The following is a 25,880-nucleotide window of genomic DNA, read 5'->3' as shown; positions in this document are numbered from 1 at the left end:
GGTGCTAGATAGGACATTGCCAACATCATCTACACTAACAATTAGAGCACAATGGCAATTGCAAGGAACCTAGTTTCTCATGCTTGCACAAAAGGTGCACTATCAGTATGTCAAAGAGAGACTCTCAGCAAGAGAGTCTCTCACCAACAGAGACAAGCTTGGCTTATGTGCTGACATAGGACAACCTTGCAAATCTGTCCACAAAGGCATTGCCTTCTTGTGAGAATTTCAAAGCTTTTCACAAAGCTTTGGGCATGCTTCCCTTTGTGGATTGATCATGGCATGGCACTTCCCTATACACTAATTGATATCTCTCATTCACCACATCACTCACAGGGGGGCATTTGTTACCATATATGTAGTAGTGATGTGCATGAACACACCTAGGACCGTCGAGGCATTTTTCCCCCTCACAAGGAGTTTTTTCCCCTCGTGCATTGTATATATGCCCATATTCTAGGAATTACTTATCTTTCTATTGTGCAATAAAAAAGACACTCTCTATTGTGTGCCTTGAGCTTCTTCATCTTCTCCAAGTTGTGTGTGCATCCTTAGAAACATAATTCCAACAATAATGAGATTTTGCTATCTGAAGCAGGTTTGGAAAGCCCAACCTTTGGTTCTTTGATAGAAGCTGTGAGGTAGCTCAATTCCAAGAGTAGGATCAACTAAGCAAGGCAAAAAATGAAAAGATGCACAAAGGTGTTACTCAAGTGACGTCTGCTAAGGGAAAAACAAAACACAAGTCACTGGCTCAATCTGTTGGACATAAAAGAAATAGGTCTCTTACTTATGAATTGTACAACTCTTTTTTCAAAAACTTGTCTCCTCAAGGTACATGTAGTGCTTGAGGTTCATTGTACATTCTTTGCTCAGTTAATATAACATCCTCACTCACAATTGTGAGTATGGCAAAAAAAAAAAATCACAACAAAAACTCATCCTTGACTTCTAAAACCCAAACTATGTGCATTATCCTTTGGTATGACTTTTACAAGGAGCCACAAACTTATACACATCTCGAAACATAAACAAGATTCACTAGCAACCTAATAAAGTTGTACAGAATTGAGGATAGGAAGAGTCAAGATTCCATCATCATCGTAGGTCTATCACCCCCGTCACCAATGTCCACATCACCTCCCAAATAGCGTCCAAGATGAATTAGTGAGCCAAGAAGCTATGACCTCCATTATGAGATGTTAGGAACTGATAGATGCTAATCTCCACACATATATACCATATATAGGCCTTTGGATTGCTAAATATAGCCCCAGACATTGCATGTGTGTCTTAGCCCTTGGCCTACTACCCAATCCTACCTTAGGTCTGACATTACTTCCTCCTTGGAGAAGCATTTTTGTGCTTGAAAATAAAAGTGATGATATCTTCATAAGAACACTAATATTTTCCACAGTGGCATCCTTCATGGATCCAATTGTCCATTTGATCAGAATACGGTTCAATATCCCTCTCAAAGCGTTTTGTGTAACCGGCCTATATCCAACATAGTGTGTGAACTCTAGTTATAACTCACTAGAGTACTTTAAATGAATTACCACAACTAAGAGGTGTCTAAAAGAATACCTCTTCTCACTTCCCATGAAAATAACATGCTAACATCCTTGACTTGTTATCATTTCCCATCAGTAAACACCATAACTAGTGACCGAGCTTGAAAATTTGACCTAAACATGAAGGGACTAAACCTAGTTGCGAAATGCTTTGCCTCATGGTAAGCAAACTTCAACTAGAGAGATAACCTTTCCAATTGGATTTTTTGGGATAACGTACATGCTTAGTGTATCCTTTTGCACAAGATTGACACTTGTAATCTTGCTATCCATCTCTGGATGACTGGTAGTATTGAGGTGTGTTTCCCAACCTTTTACATATAGTCCTTCAAAATGACTAGTAAAATGGGATCACCATTCCTTACAACATTGCTAAGTAATCAACAATGTTATGAACAACCAACTTACTTAACTTTAGAGATTGTAATGTAAGGGAGATTGAATAAACTTTACAAAGTTTAGTCAACTTATCTACAAGCACCCACACCAAGCCATGACTTCTGATGGTGATTGGTGGACCCACGATTAATTTCATAGAAATACTGCATATATAGTGTGAAATTATATAGAAGCTATCACTTTTATGAATTTTCATGCCACTCCAAATCAGCCTTTGCTAAACACAAGGGCCCATAATACCTAGTGCGCATGCATTTAGCAAAAAACAAATCCAAACTTGCATTTTCACGACTATAATTGCCAATGCGTATGGCGGATGTGATGCTCATAGCACACATAAAAGAGGAATGTAAATAGTTCAAAAAAGATACTAAATACTTTTGATTGCAATCACTTGTTGCAAGCCTTGCTAAAATGTTTGAACCATTAGGAAAGAAATGGACTCATTTTCGGGCCTTTCAACTTTAGTGAGAGAATGCTCCTTAGCCAATAAGAAGAAGCCTAACGTTACGTTGAAAAAACATTTTTCCTCATTTTGAAAATGTCCATGAACACCATTTTGGTGAAATTTCACTATCATCAGAAAAGTAAGGCGCTTGATAATGACATCTGGCACAAGCGCCGAACGCCTTTTTTTGACCCGTTGTTGCTATCCTATAAAGTGAAGTACTTGTACTTGTGCATCTCGCACAAGTATCAATCACCTTTTTATGAAGTACTCGCAATTTAAATGCGAACATATTGTACTTGATAGTGATTGATAGGTACTATTTAAGACTATGAAGGAGTCAAAACCAAGCAAATAGGGACGCTTGAGGGGTCTTTGGAACCTCTATTCGCTTGGTTCTGGCCTTATGAGACCCTATGATTAAGATATAGCACTTTTTAAGCCCACGGATGCGTCAGGAACGTCCAAAAACCATAGGATAGCTCTTTAAAACACTGAAATCTGACGTCTTTAGCTCAAGATATAGCATCTTTAAGCCTAGGGCCTCATGAGGTCAGTAAATAGAGGCCTCTATTCGCTTGGGATTCAAGGGCCTCTATTCGCTTCTGAGAGGCCCTTGAATCCCAAGCGAATAGAGGCCTCTCAGAAGCGAATAGAGGCCCTTGAATCCCAAGCGAATAGAGGCCTCTATTTACTGACCTCATGAGGCCCTAGGCTTAAAGATGCTATATCTTGAGCTAGAGACGTCAGATTTCAGTGTTTTAAAGAGCTATCCTATGGTTTTTGGACGTTTCGGACGCATCCATGGACTTAAAAAGTGCTATATCTTAATCCTAGGGCCTCATAAGGTCAGAACCAAGCAAATAGAGGTCCCAAAGACCCCTCAAGCGCCCCTATTCGCTTGGTTCTGACTCCTTCATAGTCTTAAATAGTACCTATCAATCACTATCAAGTACAATCTGTTCACATTTAAATTGCAAGTACTTCATAAAAAGGTGATTGATACTTGTGCCTCTATTCCGTGGCATTATTTTTGTATTTTGAAAACAACTCTTATGTGTTTTCTCTCATCGCACATCACATCACTCATTAAGATTCACAGACATGGAATTTTGTGTACACTTAATTTGGGCTCTCGAAAAGCATTTTATATGAGCATGCATTTAAGTGATTGAGCAAACTTTTACGTATGTATTATGAGAAATAGAATTCCAAAAAAAAACTTTTGCATTTTTCATAATTACCTCTCTCTATGCTGAGTTGGCGTTTCTTACAGGGCCCAAAATTGAGTCCAAGTTTCTCCTAATGCATAATAGAATTTGAAAAATAAAAAACATCTATGCATAAACAATGAAACATTTTCATTGACAATACATAGCCTTGCTATATGCATAAACAACCATCCGTTGATGTTGTTTAGCAACACTTGTAACCTTAACAAGTATTTTTAAGTACCCAATTTTTTTTTCCATTGAAATTGTTTTGTTAATTGTTTTGTTATTTAAGTGATTGAGCAAACTTTTACGTATGTATTATGAGAAATAGATTTCCAAAAAAAAACTTTTGCATTTTATAAATATCTCTCTATGCTGAGTTGGCGTTTCTTACAGGGCCAAAATTGAGTCCAAGTTTCTCCTAATGCATAATAGAATTTGAAAAATAAAAAACATCTATGCATAAACAATGAAACATTTTCATTGACAATACATAGCCTTGCTATATGCATAAACAACCATCCGTTGATGTTGTTTAGCAACACTTGTAACCTTAACAAGTATTTTTAAGTACCCAATTTTTTTTTCCATTGAAATTGTTTTGTTATTACGTGCTCAAAATGGTCTAATACATGGATGTGACCAGCACCTAAGGCCTTTGTCGCGACACATCATTAGAATAATAAGTGCTAGTGTCATTCTGAGAGACTCATATTCTCCACCTGTGGAATATGTCTCATATAAGGATGTCCGAAAAATGGCATCCTTCACAAGTACGAGATGTACTTGTCTAGAGAGGTAAGCGTAAACACTCAGCAATGAGAGGGACCCTAATAAACCTTGCTTCATAGGCTAAATCAAACTCATGAGTTCCTAGACTATGTTGCATCCTTGGGACTAACAACATGTACAAACAAAACCCTACCATGTAGGTCTATAAGTGCATGGTGAAAAAATGTATATGGTACATTACTGTCTAAATATATTGTGCTCCTACATGACCTTGTAATGTGAGAAAATTAGATGAAAGCATTCTAGCTTATACATCCTACTTGAATACTCAATCAAATATTAAAAATGAAGTGAAACCAAATCATATGCTTACCTAGAGGTTGAAAATAGCATCCACTTATCGGAAGTCAATTATACTATCCTAACTTGAAAGGTACATTACCAAAAATCTAGCCTCAAAAGACCTAGTACGTTCTTAATTTGTTAAATAGTAGATGAAAGATTAGTGAGAATCAAACAATATGAATTGGTAGCCCTAGATGTTTCCTTGGCAATCCAACCCCCTTGGTTAGATTTTGTATGGAAACTGCATAAAGTAGTAGTTTTCATTGTTAATTGCTTAAAGTAGAAACTGCATAAAGTAGTAGTTTTTATGTAGCAATTTTCATCGTTAACTGCTTAAAGTAGCAGTTGATGGTGACCAACACAATCTACCATGTCCACAAGTGATTGTTATCAACTTGTGAAGTTGAACCTATCTACTACCCCTTGGTAGATTGAGGACGTCTTTTCTTGAAAGTGCAACCACGTGATGAGGCCAATCAATGACCATCAACACTCATAGAGTGATTTGGCACTAGGTGGGTCATACCCCTAGACATACCACTCCTATAGGCACAATCAGTGTGATAAATTAAACAACAGATCCTCTCAAGTTGGAATTTCATTCACAACTAGATCTTGAAACAATCATATCTCCCCATGAGAAGAAGAGAAAAAATCCCAGCACTCAAAAGAATGTAGTCATACTAGTCTTTTTTGGGTGTTTTGAACAAGATATTACTTGTTGGGAGACTCTCTTAGTCTCTTCATGCCATCCCATGAATTAATTCCTTGATAGTGAGGCCGTGATTACTTGCTACCCACAGAAAGCATCATCAATAATTGGTTACACCTTGTGCATAGATTTGAAGAGTGCATGGTACATACAAAGTGTAGGGAAAAAGAAGATTGGGCACAGAGTATTGTTGGATCTCTCAATGAGGATTCCAATACCTCACTTTTCCTTATTGTTCTACAAGATCAAAAGAATAGATAAATAAGGTTAGTACAATAAATATGGTGGGTGTCCAACCAGTTGGCTTGAACCCTAACAATCTCCCACTTGAAGGCCAACATGGCCCAAGTGGCATGTGTATGTACATACGTACAATCACAAAGCAATCCTATGGCTTCACCCTACACCCATCATCTCCATGCAATGTGAAAATTGCTTGGAGGGTAAGATCTTCATGAGAGCATTTTTAGGGTTTCCATCTATATGAACTTTGACTAGCTCAATGCACTCGCTAGCCAATATGTCTCGTATCACATGATAACTAACATCTAAACCCACAATGGATCCATCACTGAGTCCCAAATCATAAGCACTTGTCTGCCATACCTTTCATATATCTAATAATGTGCTTCAATGCTTCCAGTGCTCTTTGCTAGGATTTTCCATAAATTTGGTAGCCATTTCCATTGCAAAAGCAATTCCTGGTCTCATGGCTACCATGGTGTAATGGAATATGGCTAAACATTGATTGTAGTAGAAATGAAATAACAATAGTGAGCATTTCCTTTAAGAGAATTTTGAAAGAGCATAAGAAGAGTAGTTGATTAAAGGTAGCAAAATAAACATTGCACCTAATTAGCTTGGCATGAACAATACTTGTAAAAGAGAGAGAGAAAGGATTAGAGAAATTGACAGCAGTTGAGGACCGAATTTATGTGGAGCCAGTCCCCCCTCCAAAAGGCTTTTGTATTATAGATTTCCCCATGAAGAGAGACTTGGTACAATACAAGCTTGTGCTCCTTGAGACCTCGTTGGTGCAAGGAAGATGGTAGACTTCATACACCAAAATTATGCCCTTCATTAACTTGCAAAAGCATTAACATATCCCCGGCCTCAGTCCCAAGACCTCAAACACCTTCAAAGGTGGAGAGAGCTAGCAGGGAGTGAGGGAAGGGAAGAGAAAGAAGAAGTAACATACGAGAAAGAAATAGTCTCGTCACTTGTTATTACTCTAGCTTAGCATAGCATAGTAGCATAGTAATGGAGACGAAGAAGATGGCAAGCTTGCACTTTGGAGCATGGCTCTTGGTTGGATTTGCAGTCCATAGCCAAGAGTTGTTGGTGTAAGCTCTCAAATTCTCTAGCTTGGAGAAGAGATGGTGTTCTTAACGCACAATGAGAATGAAAGTGTGTGTGAGTGTGTGAGAGGGAGTATATGCACAAGCTACCCCTCTCCTTGCTTGGGTAGACCCCTCCTTTGAGCTCTTGATGCAAGCTCATTGGATCCTCTCAAGCCTAGCCAATCACAAGCTTAGGTCATTTCAAGCAATAGAGGTAGCATTAGGACAAGTGTCCTCCTTTCCCCTGTGAGAGAGAGAGGGTTTGAATAATGCTTGAAAAATTAATTAATTGAACTAAATTCTCATTGAACCTCTTTAGAGGCCAACCAATAGGCTGTATGCACTACATGAGGGCAGCATGTGTAGGTGTGTGAGTATTCTCTCTCTTGATCCTACTTCTAGGGCTCGCCTCCCCTTGTGTAGGTGATGAGGTTGGAGTGCGCATGTGCGGAGTGTGCAAGAGAGGAAAAAAGAAGGGGGAAGGGGATGAAGGAGAAGCTACACAAGGAGTTAGGTTACCTTAGTATGCAGGGGGGGAAAAGTCACTGAGTACCCCAATGCAAGCATACTCCAAACGTAGCAAGGAATATTCTCCCAAAACAGCTGTTAAGAAAGAGGAAATGGTGAAAGTGTCATATTCTTTAGCAGTTGGCAGTTTGATGTACGCTATGGTAGCCACAAGACCAGACATTGCACATGCAGTGGGAGTGGTTAGTAGGTACATAGAAGACCGTGGAAAGAATCATTGGGAACTAGTGAAGAAAATCCTCATATATTTGAAAGGTACAGCTAACAATCGTTTATTCTTTGAAAACAGCGATGCATCTATTGTAGGTTACACATATGTGGATTATGAGGGTTGTGTGGATCGTAGAAGATCCACAACATGCTATGTGTTCATGTTTGCTGGAGCAGCTATCTCTTGGCTATCATGTCTCCAATATTGTACGTCTTCATCTACCACTGAGGCAAAATATGTTGTTGCGTCTGACGCAAGCCAGGAAGCCATATGGTTAGCTCGTCTAGTGGAAGATCTGGGCATTCATGAGGTTCCAGTACTACATTGTGATAGTCAAAGTGCCATTGCTTTGGCAAAGAATTCGGTGTTTCACTCAAAGTTAAAACACAAAGAGGTCAGATACCATGTCATACAAGATGCATTGGCTGGCAAGCACATCGAGCTTGTCAAGGTTCACACTGACAACAACCCCGCAGATGCTCTCACGAAGAGCCTAGACTCGGAGCAATTTACACATTTCATAGAACTTATAGGTGTAGGATGAAGCCTAACAATGCATCATCAACTTTGTATAGACTAACTATATTGATGCCACTATTGACCATCATGACTTTCAAGTGGGAGGTTGTTGGGGTGTAGGCCAGGTGGCCGTGGGAAACCACCCTTACTGACATTTTTCTTCCTAATGAATATATGGAGAAAAAGTGAGAGTGTTGAATTCACTCTCTTACATTCACCGTTGCAAGACTTTGTGGATGTACTTTTGTTGAGATAATTCAAGAATTCCACGGCGCCTGTCTCTCTTGATTTGCATACCAAGAAAGTGATTGGCATTTCCCAAATCTTTCATGGAAAACTAAGTGCTTAGCATCTTTTTCAACTGATTGATCTCATCAATTGATTTGCCTGTGATAAGCATATCATCTACATACAAGATCAAGATGATTAAAGAACCATCGTTCAACCTCTTTGTGTATAAGCAGTGATCCTCTTGACTTCTTATGTAACCCTGAGAGTGCATGAATTTGTCAAATTTTTGATACCACTACCTTGAACCTTGCTTGAGGCCATAAGTGACTTTTTAAGTCTACAAACCAATTCTGCCCTCGTTGGCTTTTGGGTTTTACATACGAAATCCTCTGGTTGTTTCATGTAGACATCTTCATTTAGATCCCCGTGAAGAAATGTTGTGTTTACGTCCATTTGGACAAGTTCCATGTCTTAGATATCAACCAAGCCAAGCACATTGCAAAGTGTAGTCATCTTGACTACTGAAGAGAAAATCTCATCGAAATCCACACATTTTTGCTGCTTGAAACCCTTGGCAACTAGACGAGCCTTGTACGTAGGATCCGGATCTTCCGTTGTATACTTCTTCTTGTATACCCACTTGCAAGATACATCGTTTTTTCCTTTTGGTAATTCAACCAAATCCCATGTCTCATTAGCCACAATCAAATCGTATTTCATTGCATAGCTTGCTCCCACTTAACACTATCGTCCATTTGTATAGCTTCTTTGTAGCAGGTTGGCTCTCCACTGTCAGTGACCAAAATGTGGTGTATACCCGGCTCAAACCGCTCGGACGCACGTGATACTCTTACAGAGAATCTCAGTGTCTGACCGCTGGACTCTGCTCTCTTCATAGCAATAGTAGCATCTTGCACTTGAGGAGTAGGTGCAACACTACTGAATTGAGTTGGTTCGGAGGATACATCCTCAAAATGAACGCGTCTGTACTCAACTTCTTTAATGGGCTTCTTGTGCATCTTTGATTCATTGAAAATCACGTGTGAGCTACGAAAAACTTTGTGGGATTTTGGGTGCCAAAGACGATAGCCCATCTCTCCATTTGCACCATAGCCGATAAAAATGCATTTGTGTGACCTGGAAACTAACTTGCGACGAAGTTCTTTGGTCACATGTGCATATGCCTCACATCCAAATACATGTAATTGCTCATATCTTGGCGTTTTCCTAGTCCATAATTCCTATGGAATTTTGAGATTCAAAGGAGAACTACGTGACCCATAATGTGCACTGCTGTCAAACCAGCTTCCCCCCAAAACTCTAGAGTAAACTTTTCCATAGACATCATAGAGATAACTCGCTCTTGAATCATGCAATTCATTCTTTCAGCTATCCCATTATGTGCAGGTGTGTATGGAGCAGTAAACTACAGATGAATGCCTCTTCAATTGTAAAAATCCTTGAACTCCACCGAGACATATTCTCCACCATTGTCTGTGCAAACATCTTTGAGCTTTTTTCTCGATTGGTTCTCAACCATGGCGAGGAATTTCTGGAGGTTGAAAAGACCTCTTCCTTACGCTTAAGGAGATACACCCACACCTTTCTGGTAGTATCATCTATGAACGTGAGAAAGTAGCTTGCCCTCACTAGAGTTTTATGTGGCATTGGACCACACAAATCATTGTGCATAAGTCTAGGGGTTTGCCCAGTTTCTTTTTCAATGGCAAAGATGTCAAACTAGTCTGTTTGCTGTATAGACAATGCTCACACAATGGAAAGTCTGTGTAATCTAACACAGGTAAGTAGCCAAAACTCTGAAGTGTTTTCATTCCCTTTTGGCTAGTATGCCCTAGCCGGCTATGCCACAACTCAGTAGATGGAAGCTTGGCAACATAGATAGAGTGTTCGTCGACCTCGAAACAAACATAGAGTACATGGATCCATTTTTATGACCTTTTATCATGACAAGATTGTTCTTGTGGATCGGCCAAGAACAATTACCAAAAACTGTAGTGTAGCCAAGATCATCCAATTGCCCTATAGAAAGCAAGCTCTTTGTAAGCTTGGGCACATGTCTAGCATTCTGCAACACAAAAGTAGTGTCATTATGTATCTGAAGTTTCACATCACCAATTTTCAAGCTCATAGGAATCACCAAGCTTGACTATGACATGCATGGATGCATAAGAGGAAAACCACTCTCTTGCCGTGTGACATGAAAACTTGCACTAGAATCAAGAATCCAATTCTGTGCATAGCTCTCATCGTGTGCAACCAAAGCATCTGGAGTGAGATCTAAAAGTGAAAATGAGAACATCTGAGAGATCTCTTGTCACCTCTACATGAATCTCTGTTTTCATAATATTCATCATTGGAGGAGGAGCATCCTCTAATGCAGTGATAGGTATGGAAGACTCAACCACATTGAGCTCCTCAATCTTTACCGTACTTTTGCCTTTGCCATAATTATCCTTTTGCATGTTTTTTTGATCTCTTAGGAAACTGCGGAAATCCTTTTTGTAATGGCCCTTCTTGTGGCAATAGTAACACTTGACATTTCTGGCACTACGGTCTCTACTTGAGTTCCTGTGTCTGCTAGGACTACGAGGATTTCGCTCTCTACTTTTGCCTTTGTATTTGTTCTTGTCATGGCCTCTTGCCTTTGTTGAACTTCCAACCATATATTCATCTCCATGACTAGCACCATCAAGAGATTTACGTCGAATTTCATCAGTGAGCAACACATCTATGACAACATTGAACACTAACTTGCCATTCGGAGCCGAATCGCTAATGGCTGTGCAAAAGATGTCCCATGAACTAGGTAGAGAGCATAACAAAAAATACAGACTTGAGTTCGTCCTGTCAAACTCCTTAAATCCCTAGTTGAATAAGGATTTGAACTCGTTTAAGTGACCACAAACTGTGCTACCTTCTTTCATGTTGAGATTCATAAGCTTTTTCATGAGAAAAAATTTGTTGGATGCACTTTTGCTCTCCCATGCTGAACATAAAGTATCCAAAGTTCCTTGGTTGTTGTCTTCCGTATGATAGTGAAGAACACTGCCTCGGCTAGAGATATAGGCGTATCGTAGTGATGGCTCTCGCATCCAAAAGCTGCCACTAAGCTTGCATATAGTCATCATCCTCTCTAGGCTCTTTCAACAATTTTGATAGGCCTTTGTTTGTCAAAATATATTTCATGCGCTCTTTCCACATGGTGAAGTTGCTACCATCAAATTTGTGAATGAAATACCTCCTCTTTTTTTGAAGAAGAAGCCATTGCTAACAAGAGGATTTGAGAGGTGCCAAACTATGGCGAGAAGCTGCAAAAATTTGGGCAGACTCTCCTTTGTATGAGGAGTCAAAACTCAACTCAAAATACGCATAAATGTGTCAACTGCACTAACTAGGCATCTACTGTACAAAACACTACTTTGTGACCGCCAACTCCGCGTCAAAAGCACAAAAATTGTCCAGATACATATCCTATGGCAAGGGTAACGAAAGTGGCGAAATCGAGCTACCTGTATCACCAAAGGTGTCTCAACACTCAAGCACACCCCATTGAAAGAAAACCTCATGCTATCGACCCTCCAAAGGCTAATGCACACACAAATGGACTATCCACAGTCTCAAAAAGGGCTTTTCCGATCCGAGTCTCAGAAACGGCCGGGAAAAACTACCGAAATAGCCAAAAATGGCTCCACACGTAGTATAGTGGATAGTGTTCGCAACTCAACCTACATCAAAAAAACCGCACTCAAATAGGTGCCAAGAACTCCTGCATGCAATAGAAGTGATCCCTGTGGGGATATCTGCTCTCAAAAGAGCTCAGTAGCACTAGGTGTGCTCACAACAAAATGCATCTGTCAACGCATCTGTCCATAGAGAATTTGCTATCAAAATGACTGTCAAATCACATGTGAAAGCGTTGTGTCTGGTAATCTAGAGGATCTATGTGTGAATAGGTTGAAAACCCCTATGTAACTTGTAACCTGCGTGTCAGTGTTGCTATGTGCCAATTTCTATCGTCGAGCAAAAATGCGCCAGTCGAATAGCCGCCAAAGGTGTCGTAGCCCAAAATTGTGTTGTACAACGCAATCGGTGCCCTCGATGCCGATGCCAAGTGTCACTCGTCTATGGTAGAGGCACGTCAACCATGCATGTGGCATGTACAGCTGTTGATCGTGGGAAAAAGTCATCCATGTGAAATAGATGTCAGGCATGAAACCTATTGCTTTTTTGAAAAAACTGAAGCCCAGAAGAAGGAGAAAATCATCGAGAGGGTTGACGAAGTTGGGCCGATGCCGAGTGATATCAGGGCTTACTTGCCCCCACCTGCACACGTCAGTGTGTGTGCTCGTGAGTGCATACCAAAGAACGCTCGGTCTCTAATTCTCTCTCTCTCTCTCTCTCTCTCTCTCTCTGTGTGTGTGTGTGTGTGTGTGTGTGTGTGTGTGTGTGTGTGTGTGTGTGTGTGTGTGTGTGTGTGTGTGTGTGTGTGTGTGTGTGTGTGTGTGTGTGTGTGTGTGTGTGTGTGTGTGAGTGTGTGTGTGTGTGTGTGTGTGTGTGTGTGTGTGTGCAGGCGAGGGGCTGCCCTATGGGGGGGTGTTAACAGCCCAGCCCTGCCCCAGCTGAGCTCCACGGCCCTATTCACTCACAAGCTCGAAGCCCGCCCTATTGCCTGGCCTGCAGGTCGAATGCCCTATTTTGCCTCGCTTGCAGGTCAAGTCTGCTGCCCACTGCCCTGCGAGCGAGAACTGGTTCGGCCCCTGGCAAGCCCGCGACCAGCCCACCACCTCTTGCCCTCATTGGTCTGCACCGCTGTTGGTCTGCCCCGACTCACGCTCTGCTTGCCTAAGCTTATTCAAACAAGTTTCTACCTAGGGTTTGTTCCCACGGTAGTCGACCTACTTCCAGAATGAACACTCCTAAGCCCTCCGCAAAGAGCCGACCAAGCTTCACAACAATCATAGCAGCCCTGAGCAAGCTCACTCAGATTGGACAACTCCAAGCAGCCCTCAACCGGGTAATGGAGGAGAATCGCGACCTCAAAGCTCGCCTTAGCAAGCTTGAGGCACGCTTTGACTCCATGGTTGAGCTTGCCACTAACAAAGCAAAAGAAGTCGAATCAAAGGTCACCCAAGCCCAATCAGCCACCTTTGCCAAAGTACAAACCTGCGTGACAACAGAGCTCCACAAACAAAGACTTCAAGAAGAAAATTCCCTCAAGGTTCGCATTGGTGGGCTCCCGTCGCCATGGTGCAACATTGAGGACACTCTCGAGGAAGCGATCACCAAGCTCAACGACATCCTTCAACCAATTAACATCAAATTTGAAAAGGTTTCTTGGATCAACGATACACACAGGCATTGAACACTGTCTTCTTACTTTCAAAGACAGAGAGGATAAGATGCAGTTACTACGACAAGCCCGACTCCTCAAAAGGACAAAGATTTGGATCAACAAGGAGCTGACAACAACTCAATTGAAGATAAAAAAGAGCGAGCTCAAGAAGATGCACAAAGCCCGCAAGCAAGGTAAATGGGCAGTCTATCGAGGTGGTAAATCCATCATTCAAGAATTTCGAGCCCCTAAAAAGGCTTTGCCCAACCCTCCCTAGATCTTGTTCCTTTTTTCTTTTTTTCCCCCTTATCCCCATGATTGGACCCTCAATCCTTAACTAATATGTATCTGATGACTTCACTTAGAAGCAACAAGTCGATGTAATGTCTTTTGTGATGGTCCCATGGGTCATATATGACCTACGTGGACGATAAATCAATCTCTCTCTCTCTCTCTCTCTCTCTCTCTCTCTCTCTCTCTCTCTCTCTCTCTCTCTCTCTCTCTCTCTCTCTCTCTCTCTCTCTCTCTCTCTCTCTCTCTCTCTCTAAGCTGCTATCTCTCAAAATGTGGTCTCTCACTCTCTACTCAAGCTCGGGACTCAGAGTTGGTGTCAAGAGAGTTGAGGTCGGTTGAGGATTTTGTGGTGGTGGGAGCAACCCTTGCACACAAAGGGTGTGTGAAGGAAAAATAAGAAAAAAAAAAATCAAATTCTGTTCTTTGACAAAAATTTGCAGACTGACGAGATGCTGCAGGTTCTAAGAGTTGTTGAAAACAAAGTGTGTGTGTGTGTGTGTGTGTGTGTGTGTGTGTGTGTGTGTGTGTGTGTGTGTGTGATGACACCTTGCTTACGGCACTTGATTCTCCATGCTAGCGTGTGTGTGTGTGTGTGTGTGTGTGTGTGTGTGTGTGTGTGTGTGTGTGTGTGTGTGTGTGTGTGTGTGTGTGTGTGTGTGTGTGTGTGTGTGTGTGTGTGTGTGTGTGTGTGTGTGTGTGTGTGTGTGTGTGTGTGTGTGTGTGTGTGTGTGTGTGTGTGTGTGTGTGTGTGTGTGTGGAATTACCCAACTCCAATATGCTGCAGAACTGCGCCCTCTTGCCCGGCTTTCCCTTTTGTTGGATCTGCTCAAGATTGCACTCGAATGCAATTGCTTCCCAGTGTGCTAATCAATTGCCTATCTTGCTGCTTGAGGTTGCAATTGACTGTGTGTGTGTGTGTGTGTGTGTGTGTGTGTGTGTGTGTGTACACACACAATTAAGCAAAAGAGCTCGGTTCTCTCCTGCCCGCTACAGCCCGATTTTGCTATTGTAGTGTAGCATTGTTGCTTTGCATCCCGGCTTGCTTCAATACTTTGATTTCTGCTCCCACTTAGCTCCTCACTTTCTCTCTCTATATTCATTAGGAAGACAAATGTAAGTAAGGGGGGTTTCCCACGGCCACCTGACCTACACCCCAACAATATGGATCATGTTGACTTTAGCACCGCAAACACCTTAGGCTTCAAGCATGACAAGCACCTTAATCATCAAGAATGACAAGCACCTTAGTCAACAATCACGACAAGCACCTCAAGCTTAGGCAAGGTTCCCACCTCAAGGTCAGTCCCAACTTGCTTAAGATCCTAGGTTTAAGACTTTTAACACTAACCTTTGGAGGTCTTTAATGAAGATAACCCTAAGGTCTTTTAAGCTCCATTATCTGGTCATTATTCTTTGATAGACCATCTCCATTTTGGACCCGTTGCCTTCTCTCCATTTGGTCCCGTGTTGAGATATATCTAAAAGCACATGTCTATATTCTAAGTCTTGTTTCCATTTATTTTCCCACATTAAATAATCAATTTAATATGAGAAAATCATTTGGGTTTGTTAGATATTAGATTTTATGACACATGGTATACATAAGACTACCAACTGCTAAAAATATGGCAACGTGACCATTTTTGTTTTCTCAGCTTGAGACTTGGGAGAATCATTCTAAGTTTTTCATATGCCTGCATTGGGGCACTCAATGTAACCTTCACCCCTTGCATATTAAAAAGTTGCAAGAAGACCTTGTGGATATATGTTTCCTTAGACAACTCCAATAATCCACTTTTTTTATCCCTCTTGATATGCATATCAAGAAAGTGGCTTGCGTCTCCCAAATCCTTCATAGCAAACTGCGTGCTAAGTGACTTCTTCAAGATGGTAATGTTATCTTTAGATTTCCCATCAATGAGCATATCATGAACATAGAGTATCAAGATGATAAGTGAATCATTGTTGAACTTGTTGGCATACTACCAATGATCTTCCTAGCTCCTTCAATAACCTTGCAATTGTATGTACTTGTCAAACTTCATGTACCATTGCCTTTAGCCTTGTTTTAGTCGGGGAAGGATAATAAGAGAGCCTGGTGAAGCCATCTTTGGAGCGATCTTTCTCTCCACCTCCACCCCTACCACTCACTACCACCAGATGCCGATGACAACTGAGACTTTTTTTGAGCCACCACAACCCCTCTTGCTCCTCAACATTACACCACCAACTTCCAACCCCCTCCTCTCTGAACCTCCAACCGCCCCTGCCCCCATATCTCTCTCTCTCTCTCTCTCTCTCTCTCTCTCTCTCTCTCTCTCTCTCTCTCTCTCTCTCTCTCACACACACACACACACACACACACACACACACACACAATTTCTTTTGATTTCTTTTTCCTCCCTCTCCCTTCTTTCTCAATCTCTCTCTCAAGCGGCCATATTTATTATGCCAAACCCTAAATTTTAAGGATCACCTTCATTCAAACCATATAATTATGCAGCTTCTATTGAAAAAACCAAAACCCAGTAGAGGGTCAGAGCTTTATATTAAAAAAAAGCATTCATCCTTATGTACTATCATGTAAAGAAAACCCATTTTGTGGGCCTTATCAGGCATTCAGTGAAGGTGATCAAGATACCATAGCCTGGTTATGTTTGCAATTTAAACAAGAAAGAAAACCAAGTTCAGTTAACAGTGACAAACCTGGGTTGGCTAAGCTACAAGCTCCATGTTTCGTGTAACAGTGAGTAACAAAAACCAACACACGGTCCTCTCTCAAGTAAGAATGCACCCAAAGCTAAGTGAGGGGCAGAAAGCGCCTTCACCTCTTTAAATAGAGGAGGGGAGACCACCATTACTCCTGATGTGTGCAAAATCCTCCCAACTGAGTATTGCATGCCCCTTCTAGGGAATCGACAATATGCAACCACCTAAGTTTTGATCCGGCTTAGTGGAGCAAATTTACCATAGCGCCTCACGGCAGGGTAGGTGAGGCTCAATAGAGAGACCCACGTTTTTTACTTGCGAGTTATTGCTTAAGAGACAATTATTAACCTATAAGGGTTCCATCCCATGGTAGATTTAGTGTAGCTTAAAAAAGTTGTAGGCGTTACAGTGTAGCTATCTACCCAGGGTGACAACATTAGGGTTTAGTAAAGTATTTTCTAATATGCTGAAAACTCAAAAGCAAGTAACAAAGTGTGTGTGTGTGTGTGTGTGTGCGCGCGCGCGCGCGCGCCCGCCATGTCCCAGGCACCAAACACAATGGGTTGATAGTAGGCCCATTGTGAATAGGCCTACTACCTTATTAAAGAGATGAGAATATTATGGTTGAAGTGTAACCCAGGCCAGTCATGTTGAGTAAGTGATAGTAGAATTTTATCAATTACGTCGCATCTATTGAAGCCATTAAGGTAGTACTTTTTTATGAGTAGCTTGATATCTTCCCAAGCAAGGAGGTAGTTGGAGGAGGAGTAGATAATTAAGTAAAGCAGGTTGATACAAGTGCTAAGAGCTGCTTTGTGGGGTCTATTACTATTCCTTTTTATGAACTCAAAGGGTGGAAGGTTTAGGAGATCCCTTTTCCATAGAAATTTTTTGTCATACTCTCTAGCACAAGGTATATGAAGCGAAATAAAAAAGTTAAGGAATTGTACTGAGGTGCAAAAAAACCCATTGGATGTAGTGAACCCTTGTATAGAAGTTGGTCTATTTTTAAGTAGTTAGGATATATCTGACTGATCTCTTTTGAGAAAGACTTATTGTTGATGCTCAGTATGTCATCCATATACCTGTAAGTGTGTCTGAATAGTGAAAGTTTATCACTTTTCTCTCCCATGGCTCTGAGAAACCATTTGTATTCAAAGAAGGCAAGGTATATGTTACACATAAGCGGGGAGCAGGAGAATCCCATGGGGATGCCAAGGCTTTGGTTAAAACAGTTTCCTCCAGAGAGTATGGTGCAGTTACAAAGTAACCATGATATATAAAGACATAGCTTCTCTTCATTAAAGTGTAATGGGTGGGAAGAGTGTGTCTTTTTTATCCATCTAGGTTTCTTGGAAAGAGAAATATAGAAGAAACTCTTCTTTCTAGCATTAATAAATGCAAGTTTAATAACTTGTGATAGAACATCTTTAAGCCTAAGATCTCCTTCTATGGGAATATTCTCATAACACTGCGTAATATCTACTAAAAAAAGATAAAAAATCTGTTTAGGGAGGTTAAGAGAAACCTCTGTAGAGTTTTTTGTTATCCAAAAGGGGTTGTATTGTATTCGTAGAAAGTTATAGAGAAAACTTTCACTACAACAAAATAAGGTGTCATCGACATAGATATTGACGCGGCGCATCACTATACGCGTCGCTGTGAAACCAATCGCTATTTGCGACGCAGGTATAGACGCGTATAGAGAAGAAGATTGCCATGCATATAGCGACGCAGATTGCCACGCACATAGCGACGACCATAACAGAAAAAAAATTTCTTGGGCAAAGGGTAGGTAGCCTGGCCTGTGCCCAATTAAAAGATGGACACAGCCACAGCCAGACTTCCTGCCCTCTGCCCAAGAAAGCGAGCAGCACCAAAATATCAACCATGCTCCCACGCGTAGAAATTTTGGCAGAGTTCCCTTTGTTTTTACATAAACTTTTCAAAAAAAACCATATCATGTATACGCCTCCTACATGCTATCCATGTAGGATCTCACATGAGATTTAAGGCCAATGAAAGACAACCATACCAACTGAAAAGCATAACCATAACTTAAAAGCATAACCATAATGAACCATAACCATAACTTAAAAGCATAACCATAACGAACCATAACCATAACTTAAAACCATAACCGGCTATAACCACTTTGATCAAAACCATAATGCAGATAACCATAACCATAAACAAAATTAACAATAACCATAAGCATAACCAAAAAGAGAAACAATAACTGTCTATACAATGACAATGACAATAATCATAACCATAAGGGAAACAATAAATGTCTGAACACTAACTGTTTGTACAAAAAAGAGACACAGAAGCATGTATGTGTCTCACAAAGCATATATATGAAATATGGTCCACTAATGACTAGGCGTCGCAACCTGCACATAGGACAACTCACAAAATTAGTATTGATATTACTTCACATATACTGACTTAATTAAATCAACTTACACATATTAACGTCTCACCTCAAGCGATCAGCGAGACTGTAAGGCCTCCCAGTCTACAGGCTCTCCTGAAGCTTCAAGATCATTCAGTACTTCATAGATACCTCTGCGATATCCATCTGACTCCTCCTCGCGTGTCGGAGCTCGATGCATCGCAAGATTCTGCGTTTATACAAAAATCAAAGTAATAAGAATACATGATTCATCGCGTTTTAAAAAACACCATAGTTAAGATTGGATTAGAAACTCACAAACTCATAGCGAAAGGTGTCGAAGCCTCCGCTGCCAAGATGAGATGTCCCCCTAGTCATTTGTCATACCTGCGCGGCCTCACGCTGCTGTCTGAATCGCGTGGCCGCTGTCTGCTCATCCTCCCTGATCTGCAGCCACTGATCTGCAGCCACGTCTCGTGTGGGATGCCCGAAGGCTTCGGCGAGCCGGTCCTGAAAGCCTTCCGAGCTGCATCTCGTCGATCTTTCAAGGTGTCCCGTGCAACACCCTTGATCCACCGCACCGGAACAACGGAAGAACCCGGAGCAGCTTGGTACTCTCTTAGGATGGTCTCCACTATGTAAGTGACTTTTTCCTTTTCTTGCTGATCCCAAGACGTCAGAATGCTGGTCGAAAACTGCAGCTCCACGAGCTGGCGAATCGGTTGTCGCATCTCAGTCCCGACTCTATCCATGTCAACAGAACCATCTCCTCGTAGAGTATAGAGCTTGGAGGCACTAGGATCGTGTGCCCCCCAAGGTGTTCGAGGTGTGCCAAGAGGTGTGTCGAGAGGTGTGCCTGGGTAGGATGGGGGTCGTGAGCGAGGAGGGGTCGAAGCATCTGTGGACCCTCCTCCACAACAACCACCACCTCCACCTGACGATCGCCGAGATCTGCAAGTGCACCTGTGCTGCGGAGATAAGAACGTACCCGCCTCTGCCCCACCCCTAGGTGTCGAAGCGACCGTGATGGGAGAAGAAGGCGTCGTACCCATAGGCGTCATGAACCCCGTAGGCGTCCCCCCCCTAAGCGTCGGATCCTCGGGTGTGAAGCCCGGAGACGTAGTACCCGTGCCTCTGGCTACCCAGTACTGAGAAGCCTCTGCCATCTGAGCAGGCGTCATCATTGTAACGAAGCCCATGAATGCATTTGCACTCATGGAAGCAGGATCTGGAATCTCGTCTGCCATACTAAAGTCCTGCACAAAGAAAGTAAAATAAAGCGTCAGAACACAGTTGTTTAAATTAACTTTAAGCTTAACTTTAAATCAAAGTCTTCACACAAACACTTACAGGCCTAGGCCTCGACGAGTGAGGCATCATCGATAAGATCTTGCACCGTATCATCGTGTATCTCTAATTGCAAACATAACTCTGCCCCAACTCGTTCTGGCAGATTGTCTTCATCCATTGCATCTTGATCTACAAGTGTCAATTCTGGCTCGTCTGCGTCATCCCTTGTATATCTGTCAGCTTCCTCTGCCATACCTTCGTCCAGTCACATCCAATAGCCAGCTCTTCCTCTTCTAGAGATATGGGTTCTTCGATCTGTTGCTTTGATGGAGAACTCATCGGGTAGAAAGCTTAAAGCTTTGCGCAGTGACAATGGAGGCAAGTACATCTCCTCTGAGTTCAAGGACTTTTGCACTAAGAGAGGCATTAGAAGATAGTTTACCACACCTTCTATGATGTCTACGGCCAACTTACCTTAAGAATTTTGGGGAGAAGTTATTACGACAGCTACTTCCTTGATCAATCGGTCACATAGAACACCACTAAAGTACAAGGTTCCGCAAGAGATGTGGACGGGCAAAGAGTCCAATTATGACAAGTTACGTGTGTTTGGATGTGAGGCATTCTCACATGTGCCAAAAATGCTTAGACAAAAGCTAGAGCCCAAATCACACAAGTGCATCTTCATTGGATATGGTGTAGACGGAGAGATGGGATATCGTCTCTGGCACCCAGAATCTAAGAAGGTTATATGTAGCTCACAAGTAATATTTAATGAGTCTAAGATGCATAAAAAGCCAGTAAAAGACATTGAGTATCGCACAGTACGGTTTGAGGATGTTTCCTCACCACCATTTACACAGAATGTTGGACGTGCTAGTGATGCACCTTCCACTAGTACACACACACACACACACATGTTTCTCCAGAGAGAGCGGAATCCATCAGTCATGTAATTTGAAGATCTACTCATACATCTCGTGCACGTGAGCATTTTGAGCCAGGATTAGCTACTTGCTAGTCACTGACTGACGGTGAACCCACTTGCTACAAAGAGACCATTCAAATGGACGATATCGTGAAGTGGGAAGAGGCTATGCAACCTAATTATAACTCGATCTTAGAAAATGAATCTTGGGAATTGACAGAGTTACCTATGGGTAATTAGGCATTGTCATGCAAATGGGTGTACAAGAAGAAGTACACAACAGATGATCTCGAGCCTAAGTATAAGGCAAGATTGGTTACAAAAGGGTTTAAGCAAACGAAAGGCGTGGATTTTGATGATATCTTTTCTCCACTAGTCAAGATGACTATATTGTGTCTTATGCTTGGTCTCAAGGACATGGAATTGGTCCAAATGGATGTGAACACAACGTTTCTTCATGGGGATCTTGAAGAGGATGTCTACACGAAACAACCAAAAGGTTTTGCGATAAAGCTTGAGAAGCTAACACGGGCAGAACTGGTCTGTAGACTCAAGAAAGCTTTGTTTGGAATAAAGCAAGACTCACGGCAACGCTACATCAAATTTGATAAGTACATTCAATCTGTGACGTATTCTTCGGCAGTTTCTAGTCTCATGTTCGCCATGGTTAGCACATGGCTAGACATTGCATATGCAGTGGGAGTGGTCAGCAAATTTATGGCAAATCTAGGCAGAAAGCATTGGAAAGCAGTGAATCATATCTTGAGATACATCAAGGGCTCAGCTAGCAAGTGCTTACACTTTGGGAACAGTGATGCATCCATAGTTGGATACACTGATTCGGATTATGCGGGTTGTGTGGACATTAGGCGATCCACATCTGTTTATGTTTTCTTGTTCACTAGAGCGGCAATTTCTTGGAGATCATGTGTCCAGAATTGCACTTCGTCTTCCACCATTGAGGCAGAGTATGTTGTAGTTTCTAATCCCAGTAAGGAAGTTGTGTGGCTATCTTGTTTAGTGGGAGACCTTGGTATACACAAAACTACAGTGCTACATTGTGACAGTCGGAGTGCGATTGTGTTAGCAAAGAACCCCAAGTGTCACTCCAAGTCAAAACACATAGAGGTTAGGTATCATGTGGTACGGGAGATTTTTGCTAGCAAACGCATTGAGTTGGTCAAAGTTCACAAGGATGAAAACCCAGTGGATGCTCTAACTAAGAGCTTAGCCTCAGAGCGGTTTGCACATTGCATAGAGATGATGGGCATAGGGTGAAGCTACAGTCATGCTTCACGTTTGTACAATTGAAAATATATTGTTCTTTCCTTATAATGAAAATAAGGAGATAGAGAGTATTCACCCTCTAGAGATCCACCCACAAGACTGTGTGTTCTCTTCATCCCCTTCCCCTTCTCTCCTTCCCTCTCTTGCACTCCACATCCGCATCTACAGTAGAGGGGGGAGAGCCCAAACACAATATTTGGCCTCGCAGTTGTAGGGCAATTTTCTCTCGTCTTGGGTGAGGAGGCTACAGAGGGTGCTTATGCGGAAGAGAGGTGGGGTGGGGGACATTGTCCTGGAGAACAATGGAGGCAGATTAGGGTAGAGTGGAGGATTGTGTGCGCACAAGGACTAGGGAGAGGCCCTGCTCATTTCCTTTGAAATTGCATGATTCGCTCGACATCTTCCTAGGAATCAATTCAACTTTTTGAAAGTGGACCAAGTAGGTCTCTTTAATTTTGCAAAGTGGTTTATTAGAGTGTTTTTTAGTTTAAAATGTACAGGTCCAATGGACCCCAACTTTAGTGAGTGGATTATGAAGCCAATAAGTCTTTATGCATGGAAAATGACTTTCTTAGGGCTTTGTATTAATGTGTCTGTGTCTCCAACTATTCTACATGGCTAGCATAAATAACTCCATATATGTGTGCTTCTCTTTACTATAAAAAGGAGGCTAGCTTGAAAATCACAATAATAGTTACCTAAACTAGGGTCATTAAGTTTAGTATGAACAACTTAACAAACTAGCTTAAATACTATTTTTATGAAGCTAGAAACACAATTTGCATGTCTTGGTCATAGTAAAGTTATGAGTTGAAAAAAAAAAGACTTTATTTTTGTGTCAAAATACATAATCTATTAAGGTATTGATGAGAAGTTCTAAGTTCAAAATTTGAAGTTGTATTGTCAAGAATCGCATACATTGTTTATAGTTTCTTATTTTGTTTGTATTGTTAGTTTCAAAAGATGATATAGCCATATAAGTGTGAAGCTATTTAAAAGAAACTCATAATTTTGAAAATGCAGAGAAAGAGGCAAATTTTTGGGTTTCTATAGATTTTTTCAAGAAAATTATTTTGTGTTAGTCAAAATCTATAGTTTAAAGTCACTCTATAGGTAAAAACCCAACAAAGTGCATATTTTTGGGGGTTCCAATCTCCCACAAATTTCAAACATTTATGCTTGTCTTGAAATCTTTTCTATGCAAAATTTCTCCTCAAGCATTACACAAGAAGATTTAGAAATATTCTCATGTAGGAAAACGGAGTCTTTTTCTGTGTTTTTCATACCATGCATAACATCATGAGCTTCTGCTCGAGAGGCACCACATACCTAGCTAGGTACGATTGGGGGTAGGGGACCGGCGCGATTGGGGGTAGGGGACCAGCGGCCCCCCACCGGGCCGGCGGTCCGCTACCCCCAATCGTACCTAGCTAGGTATGCGGTGCCTCCCTCACAAAAGCTCATGATGTTGAGGTAAGTCACAATGTGGGAATTATTGTGAGAATTTGTCTAGACATTCTTGTGTTATACATGTCCCAATCATGCCCATTCCACATGGTTGGATATACTTGTAGGTATTTGTAAGACTTTTTGAACCTAACCCCAAATCTATAGGCAATAGCTATTCTTACGTGAATTAAGAAACAGGATTCTATGGTGTGCAGTACTGAAAATGCAACACAATTTACAATTTCTAGCTCATATAAACATCAATAATTGTTCTCGTATACATTAGTCGTAATAGAGTGAGTATGTATGCAACCATTACACTCTGCCTACATGTGAATACGACAGAATGGCTTATTAGACCTACACAACTTTATGTTCTCAAAGAATTTTTTTAGTACGTGTATTAGTACATCTATAAACATTCATTTTTAAATTATATATCAAATCTGATCGTTTTTCTTTTTACCTATGCCCCCAATTTTTATAAACCATCAATTGCATTTTCGTGTGAGTACTCTTTATGAGTGTGCTTCCACATCATATTGCACTAAAAACAAGGATACATTTTCTAGGAATGCTGCATAACATATACAAAGCTCTTGAATGGATTTCTTGAGCTAATTTTTCATTGCATATAGAACTTTATTGAAAATCATAAAAAGAGGAAAATGAAGTGTCCTATTTTGGTATCAAACTAGTGTTTAAGATCCCAATGCTTGCTCGTCTCTTGATAGATTTTATCTCAACAAAGACTAATGCGTTCTGATTGTGTACTATCTGGTGTGGCACTAGTCCATTTTGTAAATATTGCTTTAGGTGATACATTACGCAACTAGTGATAGGGTCGGTCAGGTCGGTGTTGTGTGTATCTATTGCATAAATCCTTTTGGGTAAAGTAACACGAGAGTTCATCCCTCAAAAATTGGTGGGCATTGGTGAAATATAATTAGCCAAAAATTAAAGAATTGTGGTAAATTAACAACAATTGTTACTAGAAGGGGTGGCCATAAGCATTAAGGTGGTGCTATCAGTGTTATGTGGATAGAGAAAGTCCTACAATTCATTGAATTCTTGTAAGAAAAGCAACTTCTATAAGGGTCCACCTAGTATAATGGTAGGCTATATGGGACAATGAACTTGTAAGGAGATCACAGCCTTTCAAAAGGAGTGAGGGATGAGGCCATGTGCGTGCCCACAATCAAAACACCCCAAAAGCCCTTCAAAAGGAATCCCTTTGCAAGCCGAAAGTAGAACAAAAGTGAGCAATGCCTGTCATTCAATTGATCCTTTTCTTTTATAATCCTCTTACAATACTCCCTTTTTCTCATCCTCATATTTCCAAAATGACCTCACTACCAAGAGATCTTTTATAAAAGGAATATACTATTAACGAAAAAGACATAAAATACAGGTGTTTTTAGAATTTCTTTTAAGGGATGAAGATTGATGGTTTATTATTGTTTAATTGATATCAGTATTTGTTTTCTTTTTTTTGAAGTATTATTGAAATTTGGAAGATGCTACTGGAAATCGAACCTTGGTCTTTAGCACACGCACGTCCACCTTAACCACTAGGTTACGATCCTGTTGACGTAATATTTGTTTTCAATCCAGTATTTCTAATTGGGGAATATAGTGATTGACTAAATGAAATAGCTTAAACATTTTGCCTTCGAGTGCGGCCAGGCTTATGCACTCATAAGGACATTCGCTTTGACTCGCACGAGAATGTGTGACTGGGGGAAAAAATTTGCCTTTGAGGCACAATATTTGGCATAAATGTGTAGACTAAACAAGTATCATAATTTATTTATTTTAACATTTTGCCTTGGAGTGCGGCCAGGCAACCTTGTGCGCTCATAAGGACATTTGCTTCGACGAGCATGAGATTTGTGCAATTGGAAAACCCCCCCCCCCCC

The 25,880-nt window shown here is 41.2% G+C and overlaps 1 protein-coding gene across 1 annotated transcript; it reads right to left on the bottom strand.

The window, feature by feature from the left end:
- Positions 1–18,888: 18,888 nt before the first annotated feature.
- LOC147436205 (uncharacterized) lies at positions 18,889–22,507 on the bottom strand. The gene is made up of 4 exons (XM_086488115.1): positions 20,358–22,507; positions 19,326–20,263; positions 19,096–19,236; positions 18,889–19,005 (listed from the first exon to the last, which is right to left on the bottom strand). The coding sequence occupies exons 1-2, from the start codon at positions 20,409–20,411 to the stop codon at positions 19,382–19,384; spliced, it is 936 nt and encodes a 311-aa protein (XP_086344241.1). The 5' UTR covers positions 20,412–22,507; the 3' UTR covers positions 18,889–19,005; positions 19,096–19,236; positions 19,326–19,381.
- Between the last annotated feature and the right edge of the window lie 3,373 nt (positions 22,508–25,880).

This window comes from Adiantum capillus-veneris, chromosome 18 (genome assembly GCF_014529385.1).
Source record: "Adiantum capillus-veneris isolate H3 chromosome 18, ASM1452938v2, whole genome shotgun sequence".
NCBI classification, from domain to species: domain Eukaryota; kingdom Viridiplantae; phylum Streptophyta; class Polypodiopsida; order Polypodiales; family Pteridaceae; genus Adiantum; species Adiantum capillus-veneris.
Note: the sequence above shows the minus strand (reverse complement) of the source record. Positions and strands in the feature narration are given on the sequence as shown.

Bases quoted from the DNA above. Each gene is read 5' to 3' on its own strand.
- LOC147436205 (XM_086488115.1), bottom strand. From the start codon at position 20,411: ATGATACGGTGCAAGATCTTATCGATGATGCCTCACTCGTCGAGGCCT. The intron at 20,264-20,357 runs GTAAGTGTTTGT...TTCTTTGTGCAG, and splicing joins ACTCGTCGAGGCCTAGGCCT to GACTTTAGTATGGCAGACGA.